Here is a 17,287-nt window from a genome sequence, read left to right on the forward strand (position 1 = left end):
CCAGAAGGACAAGCATCTCAACTCGTCCACTCCTGACCATTTCAGTGTTTGTGTGTGCAAGTGTGTGTGTCAATGCTCTTATTGTTGGTTTACAGGCAAGACAAAGCCCTACACAGAGCCTTACACTCACACAAAGGAGATGAGTGTATAATAAGACTCACACACTTCACTCCTTCAGGAAGAGTCTGAAAGACGTGAGGGCTTTCTGAGGATTTTCAAACTAGAATAAAAACTTACATTTTAAAGGGAGGCACAGTTATTTGTTTTTGTACAACAAAGAGGTAGGGTGAAAATAGATGGATAGAGGACAAGGAGAAAAGAACATGCCCGTTTCTGTATCACTCTCTTACAGTGGCGTGCTGCAGAGCTGCAGATCCAGCTGTGTTTGCTGCATTAAAGCTGTAGCGTCAGAGTAGGCCTATGTGCAGTTTAACTGTGAAGCTATTAGGTCACTACTAGGACAGTGAGGGATTACGGTGCAGTGTGTATGTGTGTGTGTGTGTGTGTGTGTGTGTGTGTGTGTGTGTGTGTGTGTGTGTGTGTGTGTGTGTGTGTGTGTGTGTGTGTGTGTGTGTGTGTGTGTGTGTGTGTGTGTGTGTGTGTGTGTGTGTGTGTGTGTGTGTGTGTGTGTGTGTGTGTGTGTGTGTGTGTGTGTGTCACAGCCCTCAATTGGTAGCGTTGTAACATGTTAATCCCTGACAGATTAGCAACAGTTTCACTCCTGTAAGAGTTTCTCAATATAGGTTCTTCCTCCTTTTCTTTCATCCTTTCTAATTGTGTAACTTTCATTCTTGATGTCTGTTTTGCTTTTCATTACTTTCTGCATTCAAGGAACTCTGTGGCTTTGTTCTTGTCTTCGTTTTCAACAAATCATCTAATCTGGTAATTATGGATTAGCATAATACGCTAATCATTACACCGCTCATTGGATTGATAAGTATTTTCAAATCAGTAGTTTGAGATTCAAATGGAAGGGAAACATGCACTTTTCGTATTTGTATTTAACATTCTGTACACATGACTTGATAATAAAGGTCATTGGACTGAAATGTCTTTAGTTCACTTATTACATAACATTTCCAAAACGTTGAGGTCATTCCGTGGATTTATTGTTTCTGTCTGTACTGTTAAAACAGGATGTACCATGCAGACAGACCAAATAAAGACAGACAGACAGACAGACAGACGGACGGACGGACGGACAGACGGACGGACAGACGGACAGACAGACAGACAGACGGACGGACAGACAGACGGACGGACAGACAGACAGACAGACGGACGGACGGACAGACAGACAGACAAACGGACGGACAGACAAACAGACAGACAGACAGACGGACGGACAGACAGACAGACGGGCAGACAGACAGACAGACAGACAGACAGACAGACAGACAGACAGACAGACGGGCAGAAAGACAGACAGACAGACAGATGGACAGATAGACAGATGGACAGACAGACGGACAGACAGACAGACAGACGGGCAGACAGACAGACAGACGGACAGACAGACGGACAGACAGACAGACGGACAGACAGACAGACAGACAGACAGATGGACAGACAGACAGACAGACAGACAGACAGAAAGACAGACAGACAGGCAGACAGACTGACAGACAGACGGGCAGACAGACAGACAGACAGACGGACGGACAGACAGACGGACGGACAGACAGACAGACGGACAGACGGACAGACAGACAGACAGACATACAGACAGACGGGCAGACAGACAGACAGATGGACAGACAGACGGACGGACAGACAGACAGACAGGTGATCACAAGGACAGAGAGTCAGTCCAAAGTCCGTGAACAGAGCGCTGGTTGTTGTTATTGTTGGAAAATGTGGTCAGCGGCATACCAATCCTCCTTCTGCCCTTCATCAATACTGAGATACCGCTGACACACACACACACACACACACACACACACACACACACACACACACACACACACACACACACACACACACACACACACACCTCATTGTCTTTTCTTTATGCAACAGGCACCACATTTTTATAAACGATATAATAATGATTAAATTGACTGATAAAATTGACTTGAATACTGCAGTCCATCCATCCATCTTCTCCCGTTTATCCGTGGTCGGGTTCCGGGGTAGCAGTTCCAGCAGAGAGCCCCAAACATTCCTTTCCCTGGCCACATCAACCAGCTCTGACTGGGGGATCCCAAGGCGCTTCCAGGCCAGCGAAGAGATATAATCCCTCCACCTGATCCTAGGTCTACCCCTTGGCCTCCTCCCAGCTGGACGTGCCTGGAACACCTCCCTAGGGAGGCGCCCAGGTGGCATCCTTACTAGGTACCCGAACCACCTCAACTGGCTCCTTTCCACGCGAAGGAAACACTGGTGTTTACCTGAAATCGAAACACTTCAAAATATGGCTGAACTGTTCTTCTACGGACAACATTTTTATTATTATTCCGCCGGGTTATTTTGGCCCTCTTCTCCTCCCGCATTGAACATCGCAGAAACTCCTTTCGATCAAAACGTTCAGCTCGGTCGGGAATCGATTGCTATTACTTTTCTCATTCATAACTTTCATAATTCCAGAGATACATCCCATAATACATCACATTTTTAACATTGAAGTCAATGGAGGAAATCGTCAGACTTCAACAAATCTTCATGCGACTTCAACTGCTAACTGTTCATTCAAACTTTCACTCAGAAACCTCATTCCAACTTTAATTTTAGAGATATTAAACATTGTTCAGACCTTGTTTTAGAGGTTTTCTTCACATTTTAAGAGTGTTTGATGTCACAGCTAGAGTGGAGGACAGCTTGAAATTTGCATTCATATATATTTTTTAAAACTGCCATAATTCCCAAACCCTACATTCCTGAGACATAATTTATCATGACAAACGTAGGAACACATCTCGTAGCTTGAAAAATAACAAAAAATTAAGCAAAAAATAATTAAACAAAATGCTTTTTGAGGGCATGAAGTGACAAAACAACATTCCTCCATTAAACCCCATTGTAATTTCAGGCAGATATTTCCTCACGGCAGCAGTCAAACTGCCAAAAGGGCCACATTATTAACCCGAAACTACACAAAAAGCACACTTCAGATATTCAACTTCCTTGACATACTTCATGTTTTGAAATTTCACAGATATCTGTTATGGTTCTTCCACAAAACGTTCACATGTAAGAGGTTTATCTCTCATTCAGAACAATGAAGCCTTTGATCTCTACAGAGCTCGTTAGCTCAACTATAAACACCTGTGTAATGAAACACGATGATGTCATCACTCCAACTGACATCCTCAGAGCAGCAGACTTCAGATAGCAGTGTGCTAACAGTCCAGCCGTGAAGACATCTACAGGACAGTTTTGAGATTTCTTCAAATGCCGTTGCCATGGCAACACAATGCTCGCCTTGAAACACGGTTTTCTCATAACTTCAGTGAAAATACTCATAACAGCCTAGAACTACACAGGTTTGGTAACGATGCAGCCATCAACGCATCTAAGCGTAGTATGGGGTGTCATCAAATGCCGTTGCCATGGCGACGGACCACTCGCCATGAAACACGATGTGGCTGTAAATCCAAACGACACGGTCCAATCGTCCCCCAATCTTCACTTCTATATCACCGGTCCATGCCTCAACAGCTCTACGCCAAATCTGAGATCTCACCATAATCAGTTTCCATGGAAACACATCCCTCGCCATAAAACATGATGTCGCTATAACTCCTATGAAAATCTTTAAAAAGCGCTCAAACTTCAAATGTGTACTAACAGTCCAGCCATGAAGACATCTACGGGACAGTTTTGAGATTTCTTCCAATGCCGTTGCCATGGCAACACAATGCTCGCCTTGAAAAACGGTTTTCAAAAAAATTCAGTGAAAATACTCCAAACAGCCCAAAACTTCACAGGTTTGGTAACGATGCAGCCATCAATGCATCTAAGCGTATTAAGGGGTGTCGTCAAATGCCGTTGCCATAGCGACAGATCATTCGCCATCAAGTTAGTTCCCAAGTTTGCAGTTCAAATATTCTGCGGCTTTTCCAAGCCTTTTTACTTTCTTTTCTTCTCTCATCACACATTCAAGCCCCAGCTGTTCATGTATCATTTTAATCTAAATTCTTCACTTTTTCTTACACATTACATTTCAGCATAGCAGTTTAGCATCACAATTTCAGCATAAAGCATTCCCACTAGCAATTTCTTCAGGAATTGCATTCTCTAGTTAAATATGATATAGTCTCAGTGGAGACTTATTGTGATGTTATCATAAATCAAGATATTTGAAAACATCATTTAAGTCCATGATTTAAACAACGTGTGTGTTTTTGTGTAAAAGTGAAGATACTGTTGAATGTTATTACAGCTGTAAACTCTACATCCTTTTTGTTTTGGTGTCACAGGAGGTGCTGACCTTTGCAGCGTGTGACTTTGATATGAGCGTACACTCAGCTCTGCTATCAAAGGCTAATCAGTGCAGTGCTAACGCTGGTATGTGACCGTTCAGCTGTGGTGTAACACTTATCCCACAGATTACTTGGTAATGATATGAAAGGAGAGTATAGGTCTAAAGCCGTGATAATCCAAGTATGGGTCAAGAACCAAATATTTTTGCTGAGCCAGTCACATTTATTTGAAACTAATACAAAGCCAACAATAAGGATGGCTTTCCTTACAGACAAATTAGAAACTTCTACTGTTTCTTTGTTGTCATTTAGCAAAAATCTATTAATTGGATGTTTTTTTTATATTATCGGAAGAGGGTATTAATTCCTTTATTGCAGCAGTACAATAACACAACAAACACAATACCATTAGTAGTGCAATTGAGATACAAATACAACAAATCATGGTGGCTTTAAAAAGGAAACTCACCTTAACAAGCATTATAAACAAATACAAAACTTATCCAAATAACAAAAGTGACCAAAAACAAACAATAAAAAAGTGGACAGCATAAATCAAACAAAGACATTAAATAAATAAAACAATGAGCAGCACAAATGGCTGTGTTCATTGTTGTGAGTCCCTTCAGGTGAGACTGCTTTCTGCCAGGTGAGGAGAAACCACGCATGATGCTTACTGACCACTCAACAACAATTTCAGCTACAAAAACCGCAGGACTGAGGGAATTTGGAATTCCACATTTTGGGGAAAAGAATAAACACACTAAGAAATATTTTTTACTTCTCCAGTTTCTTCCTGGCCACCGCTGCAGTGAGGGCGGCCCCCGTCCCGCTGCCTCCCTCTGATGGCAGGAAGCTCACGGTACATTGAGGAGCCAACATGTTGACAGTCTGCTGGAGGACTCCAGAAAAACTAAAAAACAGCAGCAGCAGAAGAAAAAACTGTTAATTCTTTATCAATTTAAGTAATTTGGAAAAGCAATATAAAGAGAAATCAAAAACTAAATATAATAATAACAATAGATTTAATCAGTATAGCGCCTTTCAAGGGACCCAAGGCCGCTTTACATGGTGAACAAACAAACTAACTAACAAAAGGGGCAAATAATAAAGTAAAACAGTTAAATAAATAGCAGTAGGAGTGGAAGCAGGGGGACTGTGATGGGTTAGGGGTCAAATATAAATAGTTTTGTGCCTGAAGCATACCACGACTACAACACATGAAACTAACTCACTGTGGATGTAGTTTGTAGAGTGACCCGTCCACCCCCACAGTGATGTCCAGATGGTCCAGTCCTCGGTTCTCTCTGATCTTGTCGACCACGGCGGCCAGCCCTGCCCCACAAAGCTGAGCTGCTCGATGGGAGACTGCCCCACAAACCTGTACAGCAATGAAAAACATGATATCCCTGCAACACTTACTGACTGTTGCTGCCACCGTTTGCTCAGCCAAACAATACCATATCACTTCTCAAGCAGCAGATCATCCCAAAGGGAGGTTGCAACAGAGAACATGATTTTCTGGAAAAAGTGTCAACATCTCTTAAAATTTGTCTGGCATTTGAGACAATTTCGAGACAAGAAATAGGCCAGAAGTTGTATGTGAATCTACTGTGATGGAGGCTTTAGTCTTGTGAGATTGAAGTATTATTTGAATTATTTGAAGGATTAAAGTAACGTGTTATGGCAGGAAAGTTCAATCTGGTATATTCATTTTAATGTCACCTCATATATAGAATGTGTGTTAAACTTGTGATTTCTGCATTGAGTGACTTCTGCCTAGATACCAAGAAGAGGCCCCTAGGGTCTCTCTGTTAATTATCAATAGTCCTTGCAATCAACAGGGGAATTCCCGGATACATTTTCAGATATAAAGCAGTTAAGAGCTTATCAATAAAATGTATTCATTCCTAGTAAGCTGACTTTGGGGTGAAGGGAATTTCAGGGAAGCCATTAAGCGATAAGAACAATTAAACTTCTGTTAATCAACCAAAACTCATGACTGTCAGGGGACAGGACATTCAGACCTATAACAAGGGTCACTTCATAGAGAATATGTGTGTGTATTCCTTACTGTGATCAGATGTCCTGTATAATCATTTATCAACTATTCCTGTATTGGTGTTTTATTTGATTCCTCTGTTTTTATTCTTTCATGTGTGGGTACTAGATGGCTACAAACATTGTGGAGAAATTAGCTTAAACATGTTTTATTACTCTATATGAAATGGAAGCAGCTTTTATGACAGGGACGAGAGAGCTGGGGGAGGGGACATTCTTCTTGAGATTTTCAGCACGTCAATGATCAGGGAAATCTACTTGTTTTAAATAGATGTGTGTGGTTGATTACTTTGTATTAATAATAACAGTATGTGTAAAGGAAGCTGGAAATATACAATGTGAAACCTTTTATTTTAAATAAAGATTCTGCAGGGAATATTCTTAAAGAACAATAGCTCAAGTGTCTGGAAGAGCTGCAGGCTAAATGAGTGTGCGGTACTTTTTAACTGCTTGAGATCAGAGCTGATGTTTTCCTCTTGTTATTATTGTTTGAGGTTAAGATAACTCACATGTGTTATTTGTATAATCCAACTATAAAAAACTATATCTTAAACCTATCTTTATAAAATGCCAAAAGTATGTGAAACTTGCAAGGAGGGGGGGGGGGGGGGGGGGGCAGCCGCATAGCTCCTCCTGGGTTTTTTGGATATAAGCCTATGTTTTCTTTAGACCAGTCTCTTCTTTTCTTCAAACTGACCAGATCCGTAAGATTGGAGGAAAAGCAGGAAGTACTTCCTTTGTATTTGTATTGTTACTTTTTATCATTAAAACAAGATTATTGTTTAACTTGCATTCTGGTGTTTCTTAATCCCTTCCTTTTTTACGAATTTACCCAGCTTACGAAACGACACGCGGAGACGAGGTTGGTTTTAAACATCCTCCGATCTCCAACAAGATGTAGTCTGACTGTGGGAGGTTACTAAATGAGTAAAATCGATTATTATTTAAGGTCCTTTACACTAATATTTTAACGATTTCTGGTTGATTTGACTGTGCAGGCATGTATAGACTAATTGATTGACATCTCCCTGTCCCTCCTGCTAGATTGTTTTGCACCCATTGGGCGGGACAAATAACACCTTTGTTATTAATTGGTAAATGAAAATGTGTGGCTTAATATCTTTCCATCCAAGCTTGAGCCCAGCTTCCCCATTGGCAGAGATCTATCAGCCAGAAATACTGTGAGGGAGGCTTTAATATCCAAACTTCATGGAGAATTACTAAAGGGATAGCTATAAGGTTTCTGATTATTTTCTGTCTCTTACCTCTTTGACAATGATGCTGTCGTCACAGGTGCTGTCGAGCCCCAGCTGCCGGAGAACAGATCTGACCTGCAGTAGAGCCAAGCGGTCACTAGGGGGACAACAACACAGTTACACCATTACAGTATGATGCAGCCACACATTTACAATCACACACACTCATAATCTCCACTGGGGCATCTGATAGAAATAAGAATAGTGATATAATTTGCAGATTTAAAATGAATTACTTCAGGGGAAAAAGAGAGACATTTATTTTGTGAAATTAGAAATTGTCTGAAAGAAATATGCATACATTTGCAGTTGTAGTTTCATAAACATACACACCAACATACACCATTGCATTACACACACACACACACACACACACACACACACACACACACACACACACACACACACACACACACACACACACACACACACACACACACACACACACACACACACACACACACACACACACACACACACACACACACACACAGCTTCTCCTACCTCTCTATTTGTGACAGGTATTTGGTGTGGAATATTCCTGGTGTTTTTAAAGCTTCTGTGACTTGTCCTCTGAACAGCAAACCTCCTCTGGTTAAATTCAATAACACCTGACGAACAACTTCACCTAAATACATCCCACTGATCAGCTTTTCAAACCTACACACACACAAAGACAAATATCATGTGTTAGATCCACAGAGACCATGATGAACACCGGATCAAGCTATCAAACTGTTGAAAAGGTCTGTATACTCAAAGACTCACTGGAGCGGTGGTTAATCAAAGTACTACAGCATACTTTACATGTAAGCAGTACTTGTTATTCACTTGAATAAGTTCTGCTACTTTATACCTCTTCTCCAAAACATATTAGAATATTTTGATTATTAATACAAATCATAAAACAACTAATACACTATAATGTATTCGTATAGATTAAGTTACCAGCTGCAACATTAAAGATACATTATTATAATAGGATTCTGAAATGGGCCATTCTGCATCAAAGAACATTTTACTTTTGGTACTTTTAGTATGTATTAATGGTAATACTTTTGTAGTGATGTTTTCTCACCTTTGTTTTCCAGGGTTCAGTGAGTTTTGGTCGACCTCACTGTCATAATGTGTGATAATGTCATCCAGAGAGCCATCGTCACCCAGACCCCCCCACTCTGTGTTTATACACATCTTCGGTATCCCAGCATGCTCTTCCTTCTTCTCTCTTTCCGCTCCATCATCCTGCTGGGAGCAAGAAACAAATCAGGGGGTTAGATGTCTGGTTTATCATCCAAACATGATTTCAACATCGCCACAGCTCACTTACTTTCATAGCCGTGGGAACATGTTTCAAATGGGGGGTGCTGTGGGGATGACACCAGGGCTGGTTCTGACCAATGTGCTGCCCTATAGGCAATATTTTAGCTGGCAATGAAAAACCTCTACAAAAGACCAATACACTACAAAAAGAGAAACATATTGACATGGTGGACAGCTTATATAAAAAGGCTTCAAATGTATTTAGTATTATAACATGTTTTAATTGGGGGGTGGACTTCACATACTCTAGGGGGGTCCGGGGGTGCCCCTCCGGGAAGATGTTTTTAACATTTTAAAGTAAAATGCTTCAATCTGGTGCACTTTGAGCGCCCAATTACTAGAGACTGATCTAGGGGGTACAACTCTAAACACCCATATGAGAAAGATCGGTTTGCATTTTATTAATCAAATAAGTATGTGAACATAACCAGTAACCTACCATAGCCAATAACAAATAAATGTAACTTATTTTATTTTTGTTGGTCATTCATATCTTATTTTACCAGTTAACATTTATTTATTTATGCATATTTTTAAATCTCTCCAGTTTTAAACGATATTTTTGGTTTACTGTCCTATAGTATACATTGGAATGATTTCAAACCTGCTTTTATTTATCCTAATAATTATAAAGGTGTGCCTTGGAAAGATTTGTTTACATAAATTGTGATCAATACGTTTGAGATTCACTGAGATAATTTAGACTAAAGTGAACTATCTAAACCCTCAGAGTCCTTTACCTCACTGAGCAGTCACAGTCTGACAGGACAGAACTCTCCCTCCACATTATTGTAGAAACAGTTTCTTATATACGTTTGCGCAGCAGAAGCTAACAACAATCCCCCCCGGTACCGGTGCACCCCCTCTATCTATCTCTCTCACTTTTGCTGTGAGCTGCGGGCGCCTGATAAGCCAACATCCCCCACTTTCATCACTACAGCGCCCATCGTACAGGGCAAATGGAAAATGTAACCGCGGTGAAAAGGGTGTTATCTTTACTTAATTATAAATGTTGTTACATCAAGGCTGGAAATTCTTTTTTTTTGTATTATATTTGTATTATATCTTGTATAAGTGCAGATCCCCTTTCCTCCACCAGGGGGTGCTGCAGCACCCTCAGCACCCCTACTTCCCACGGCCCTGCTTACTGTACAAAACTAAAAGACTTGTTCTACCTTTTCCTCTCCTTCTCTTTCCAATTGTCCTTTCTCTTGTTCAATCTTCTCAATGTTCTTCAGCTCCTCCATGTAGCACACATTAGTGCCAGTTCCTGTGAAACGAAACCGCATAGTCTGTCTAGTAAAACACAGTGGTGGACAGCAACTGAATACATTTACTCAAGTTATTTACTAAGAGGTAAATAGTAATATTGCATACTGTTCTACTTCACTACAATTATTGGTTAACTATAGTGACTTTAAACATTCAGATTAATAATAAATATATAAGCAACAAATATCAGGTATTGTTATAGATTGAGATGAAAGGATTTGGACCTTGGTTAAATGTAACTAAATTGAAGTAATGAACACATTGATGCATCAATAATCATAATTACATTTTATGACAAATATTATTCTGAAATGGGCAGAATGAGTACTTTTACTTTTTGTACTTTGAGTACATTTTAAATGTTCATTTACTTACTAGGGAATTTCTGCACTGCAGTATTACTATTTTGACTTTAGGTGAAAACATTAGTACTTACTAAAATATGTACAGCTTGTCAAACTCAGTAGCTTTGAAACCTAATTTGCATTGTGCTAAGCAACATTTACAAAAATGCTATTTTATTAACAGCTACTGACAATTATCCAAAATGCTGTCACACAAAAACATGTAAACACCCTGAATGTCACATACCAGCAATCAGTCCAATTTCACACTGAGGGTCTTCATAGGCGCAGCTCATCATGGTCCCCACTGCGTCGTTGACCACTGACACTATGTCCAAGTCAAACTGCTATAAACATTTGTGTGTGTGCACAAACACACACATTCATTACATAAAAGAAAGGGATTTATACATGACTCAACATCCAATAAAACACAAAGAAGTGTAATGAAGGTGGTCTTTGGTGGGGAAGGCAGTTTGTGCCACTACTCATGGGCTGGGCTCTCTTTTTTGTTCTGTTGTGTTATTTACTCTAAGGTGTATAAGAATATAGTGAGTGTGGACTTCATTTGTCATCATTATTTACATTAGTTTGTGGCAGATGTAACGTATCTTGCTTCTGCCCAGATATTAAAGCACACCTCATCTGATTCAGATTATCATTATGAAACACTGGCCCTGTTGAAGAGCTACAGTGTTCAAAACATTGTTTTTTTTAAATTTATTATTCAGTCCCTACAAGAAAGGCTTTTTACTATTTCCTTTCTGGTTACTTGTTCTTATATTTTGGATAAGATTTGACTCACGTTGCGTCTCTTGATGGCTTCCCTCAGCATGCCAACAACATCGTGTCCTTCACAGTCTGTGGCTTTGAAGCCTTTGGTCCAGCTCACCAGTGTGCCCTGAGGAACATACAAAGTGGAACAAGGTTAAAAAGCTGATGTTTCTCCTTTGGATGAGACAAGGCACATTTCAACAATGAGATAATGTATCTGTTTACTTGTGTTTTATATTCTATGTATTTATTTTTTATTTTTTTTGGATGTCACAAATTAAACTAACATCACTGATTATATGTGCTACATAAACTAGGCCATTATTAACTGTGCAATACTCACATCACTTTGGCATAGTTGTTGTATTACACTGTGCATTTCCAGCAATAACCAGTTATTCAGCATAAGGATCATTACTAATAATAATGAACTACTTTTATTACTGTATACATTTTTCTTTAAATACCTTTACATATTAATTGCTGCACGTTTTCACTTTACCTTCTCAATTTTTATATAAGCATATTTCTTTATTTCATTTAAAGATGGAGCAACATTAACGAAATCCAAATACAATCTGCGGATTAATAAAGTATTTTAGATTCTTACTGTTTTTGAGGTTTGGCCCAGGAAACTACACTCCACACTTACTGTGTCAATCCCTGCCTGCTCGCAGGGGAAGCTGAAGCTGAAGCCTGCAGGAAGACGAGCGCTCTTCATCCCCATGTAGTCCAGGAAGTCACCTACACACTGCGCTATATGATCAAACAACTGAAGACCAAGAGAAGGAAGGCTTTTTAATGAGAACAAGATAACAATTATGTACTTTTAATGCAATGTTGTGTTAAGAAGCAGAAATAAAAGGTCAAATGACTTTCCTTGAAATAAGTGTATTTGCTGTATTGACAGTATTTCACAAACCAAGCCAAATGTTCATGTTATCTGCCTGGATTATTTAGCTCAAACACTGCAGCAAAATGTCCTACCTCTTCTCCACTTCCCTGCATTATCTCCACTGGTGTGGGGTAGAACTTGTGGTTGAGTCTTGAGTTCTGTAGCAGACCTTTCTTAAGGTCCACCAGCAACGCTCTGAAGTTTGTTCCTCCCAGACCCAAGGCAAGGTACGTTCCATGCTCTGCCAAAACACAAACTATTAGCTTACTGATTACCTGGTTTTATATCACTATATGTATTCATGGGCAATTATGTAACAACAACAACAACAACAACAACAACAACAACAACAACAACAACAACAACAACTGTACAACCACCTTAAAGTGTTGATTGTGTAATGTTAGTTTCTAACCTGTGCCATCAGGTGTTTGGTACACATAAGAAGGCAGCATTTTGACAGCAGAGGGGCTTTTACTCTTCAGCCCTGCCTCCAGAGCCCCCCTCATCCTCTTCTTCACCAACAGCAGCTGCTCTCCGCTCAGTCTGAGGGGCGACAGCGTCTCATCCACCTGGGATATTTACATTTTTTTCATGCCATATTATAATGTGATTTACTGATCTTTGTCCTCATGCTCAATATGTGTTATTCTCAATGATCATCAGGTGATACAGTGTGTTCATACTGTCTAAAAACGTTTGTAGTTGTTGATGTCATGTCACAAAACTGACGTGTAAGAAGATAAGCTGTTTTTTCAGTGAAATGTAAAAAATATGTGCAAGTTAAAACATTTTATAGCATGTTCTTCTTCTTCTTCTTCTTGGTTTATTTATAATCGGTGAAAAAGTGGGCATTTTATGACATAAAATCAGTTCAGTGCCAGTTTGGCTGGCATGGGATTTTCTTATGTTATTATTTTGCCATAAAAATATCAATTTTATATATTTTACAAAATAGTTCGAAGCATTTTATCGAGTTGGTAGCATTAATGATGATATAAATGTCTACACTTGAAAAGACTCCATTTATATACACACATATTCTCCTAACCTGTCGCCTTTGTGATGCCAGTCTTTGTGCGACGGCTGTGACCAGAGCAGCTCCTTTGCTGCTGCCGCCGTCTGAGAGCACGAACCTGACATGGCACTCAGGAATCAGCCGCTGCACCACTTTATGGAGACGATTAGCATACCTGAAAGTAAAGGAGTCTAATGTTTAAGATCTATGGATAATCTGTAGCAGCTGCAAGTAAAAACAATTCCAGGTTATGTTTCTCCGATGAAATAAGGCAACATATGATGAGGATTTTGGTGAATAAATCCAATAACACTTACCGTGGATGCGTCTTGTAGACAGTCCCATCCACGCCAACAGTGATTCTTAATGTCCTCAAATGCCGGTTTTGCCTAATTTGAGTCAGGATAGCTGCCAGTCCTGCAGCCACCAGGTTTGAGGACCTGAAGGTCACTATGGTGCTGACATGTTGGATAGCAATGCAGTCGTCAGGTGTTGGACTCAAATCAAGATCCACAAGAATATTTCTGGTGTTCTTCAAACCGTTTTTGTATCTGAAATATACAGAAATATTTGGTGTCAACTGCTTTTACACAATCGTAAAACACACACAAATACACAAATGCAGATAACTTACTCCTCCATGGCTGCTACATGTGCAGTGGTTATCTTTCCTTTGGTCCTCAGAGCATCAGACACTTGTCCTTCAAACAGCAGTCCAAGTTTTGCCATCTTTAACACAACCAGCCTCACTAACTCCCCCAGATACATCCCACTGACCATCTTCTCCAGACTGCAGTTAGGAAAAAAGGAACATAATGATTATAAGGTTCTCCCATCACATTTCATATGATGAAAAACAAAAAGTCAGCTTATGTCCTCACATTTGTTTCCCAGGGTTGTTGGAGGCTGCGTCCACTTCCCTGTCAAACTCTGTGATGTAATCATTCAGAGCGCCATCGTCTCCGAAGGCCCCCCACTCCGTGTTCACACACATCCTGCCCTCGTCCCCCTCCACCAGGTCAATGTGATGCAGTTCCTCCATATAGCATGCATTGGTGCCACTACCTAAACACACAGGATACTCATATTCATTACTTTAACTAAACATGTGACTTTGTGGAGCAGTACTTGGAAATAGGAATACCTTTGCACATTTGAAAAACACAAATGAGCTCTGAAGCAGCACCCAGAGGAGTTGCAAGCCTCAACCTTTACTCTAAAAATGAATCAACTCACCAACGATGAGTCCTACTTCACAGTACCGGTCATCAAAGCCGCATGTCATCATGGTCGCTACAGTGTCGTTAACCATGGCTAACACCTCTACATCCATACCCTGCAGAGGGAGTTTCAGAGTATGAATGAACGTCTATGAGCTGCAGTATCTTGTATGCTGAAGGATGAGCAGTCAGCACTAAGCAGACATGTGACTCAATTCATTTGGTAAAAAGTTCAAACAGCCATCTTACCCCAGTCCTGTTTACAGCCCCTCTGAGGGCCTGGACCACATCTTTACCCTGAACACCTCGAGCCCGGAAGTTTTTACTCCAGTTCAACAATAATCCCTACAGAGAAGAACAAACATTATAAGAAAATAGCGATAAGGGAACAGGTACAGGTCATGACAAACCGATGCAAGTACCTGATTTAAGGCGGATTGTTCACAGGGGAAAGAGAAGGTGAGGGCCAGAGGATGTTTCTTCTCCACACTGATCTTCTTCTCATGCAGGAAGTCCTTCAGAGACTCTGACACGTGGTCAAAAAGCTGCAGACAGAGTCACACAGAAGAAGGTTTGCATGTGTAACATTTTAGACGACCCCTCTGTTGTTTCCCCCTTCTTAAACCCTTTTGTAATTCTGGTCCAACACTCCTCACATTCATGGAGCCCCTATTCAGCATGTTCTGTTCCCTCAATTGAAACCTTTCTTTTATTTCTCGACACTTCACCCTCCATGTTTCCTCTCCTCCGTACCTCTTTTCCACTCCCAGTGAGTAGCTCCTCAGGTATGGGGTAGGTCTTCTCCTCCATCTCCACTCCTCCTCCCCTGACCCCCGTGCCCTCTCTCACTTTAACTTGGAGCACCTTAAACTTGGAGCCTCCAAGATCCAACGCCAGAAACTGTCCTTTCTCTGCAGGAGTGGAGAAGAGAGGCACAAATATATGATCAGTGTACCGTATGTGTGTTAATATGTTTCTTCACAACAAATTGACCTAAACAAGTGTGAAAACTCTTAATTCGAGCTACCTGATCCATCAGGAGTGGAGTGCACGTGTGTTGGCAGCATCTTCACCGCTGCTGCAGCGTTGCTTTCCGCTGAAAGGCCCCTCTTCATTTCAGCCTGGAAACGAGCGGAGATGTCGCTTAGCTGGTCGTCATGGAGATGCATGGCGTACATAAACCTGTCCACCTAGAAAACATGTAAGGACAGAAACAGAGTGGTTAGCAAACAAAAGCAAAAGGCAATGAGGCATACTAATGTCTTCTTACTTTATTTTGTTGACAAGATAGAAAAACAAACACTTTGGACATTCACTTAGTCTTCTTTCTTCAACCCTCAAACTTAAGGTTTATCTTCTTCATAATTGTGAGGATTTGGTCTGGATTGATCCATCATCAGCAAAATGTTTCTTTTATCTTCAAGGTTTGCATGTGGCGAAGGTCACAAGGTCTGTTGCAGCATGTGCTAGACTCAGGTTTTATTCTTGTATCAAAAGTTCAAAGGTCATTTTGTTGTTTACAGTAACGTATACCGGGACCTGCTGCTTGAAAGAACATGTTAAAGGAGAAGCAGGAGACTATTTACCACTAGGGACTAGGAAACAAAGGGTGTTCAAATTAAATTGCTCAAGAAATTACAAAAAAAGGGCATGAGTCAAGAAGTCCCACCCTGTATACTCATAGACATATGTGTACAGTCAGCAGCTAGACTCACTGTGGTGCCATGTTTAAAACACAAGGTTACTCTGGTAATCACAAGTGTGAATGTGTGCAGAGTTTTTTTCAACACTTTGTCCATGAGAGTTTGTTTGTTCACATCTGCACTAAGAGGAGCAGTGACACTGCCCGCCAGGGAACGATGTTAATCATTGCTCAGGAGGGACACATGGTGACACAGTAACTAATAATGATTATGGAACTTGATCATCTTTAACAACAGCTAGCTTTTTATCTTTTGGATTTGATAAAGATAGATGTAGGAACGTCTGCAAACACTCAATAGGTCAAGTATCTAATACAATATCAGGAGTAGTTTGATCCCTTTATAATAATGATACTGCCAGAAGGCTCCACTTTGAATAACGCAGCACTACATTAGAGCCATACATGAGAAGTATTTAACATTTTAGAAGAAATGTATTTGTGGACTTGCTCCGAGTTGCACATGCATGTCAGATGTCAGATATAGCAAAAATACATTTGGATATGAATTTAGAGAACTGTGTATATTATAAATTGAGGGATTGTTTTTAAGAGAGGATTCTTTTTAAATACACATCAGCAATCTTTCTCAATTTCATACATTTTTCTTTGTAGGGGATTATATTTGGAAAGTAGTCTTTTTAGTGCTGCAACTAAAAAAACAAGTTTAGTTGTGAGCTAGCTCTTACCTTCTTGGTCGGGTCCTCCTGGAGTTTGGAGAAGAAGGACAAAACAAGGTGAACTGCAAACATCTTGACGTGCAACACACACCACTTGGTTTGTTAATGAGTCTTTGTTCCTCTGTCAGTGGGCAAAACAACTGCACACACTTGAATAAAAACAGTAAAACACAGTTCGGTTTGTGCACAAGTTGAACTACAGTCTGTTGTTTTTCTCTCCTGGCAGACTTGTTTTGATGTGACTGACTGAGTCCACTGAGCAGAGCCTCCACTCTAACTTAATCATTAACAGCGGGCCAAACCCCTTCTATCTCTCCGTCTGTC

At 40.4% G+C, this 17,287-nt stretch overlaps 1 protein-coding gene across 1 annotated transcript; it reads right to left on the reverse strand.

The window, feature by feature from the left end:
* Positions 1 to 4,623: 4,623 nt before the first annotated feature.
* LOC307028989 (hexokinase HKDC1-like) lies at positions 4,624 to 17,220 on the reverse strand. The gene is made up of 21 exons (XM_079664457.1): positions 16,973 to 17,220; positions 15,609 to 15,771; positions 15,335 to 15,492; positions 15,004 to 15,126; positions 14,831 to 14,926; positions 14,598 to 14,697; positions 14,243 to 14,426; positions 13,996 to 14,151; positions 13,679 to 13,912; positions 13,395 to 13,536; positions 12,759 to 12,915; positions 12,436 to 12,584; positions 12,101 to 12,220; positions 11,480 to 11,575; positions 10,922 to 11,021; positions 10,234 to 10,328; positions 8,817 to 8,983; positions 8,243 to 8,398; positions 7,748 to 7,835; positions 5,657 to 5,802; positions 4,624 to 5,334 (listed from the first exon to the last, which is right to left on the reverse strand). Exons 1-21 carry the CDS (start codon positions 17,033 to 17,035, stop codon positions 5,199 to 5,201), a joined length of 2,829 nt encoding a protein of 942 aa, XP_079520583.1. The 5' UTR covers positions 17,036 to 17,220; the 3' UTR covers positions 4,624 to 5,198.
* Positions 17,221 to 17,287: the final 67 nt, after the last annotated feature.

Source organism: Notothenia rossii (genome assembly GCF_949606895.1).
Source record: "Notothenia rossii genome assembly, chromosome: 2".
NCBI classification, from domain to species: Eukaryota; Metazoa; Chordata; class Actinopteri; order Perciformes; family Nototheniidae; genus Notothenia; species Notothenia rossii.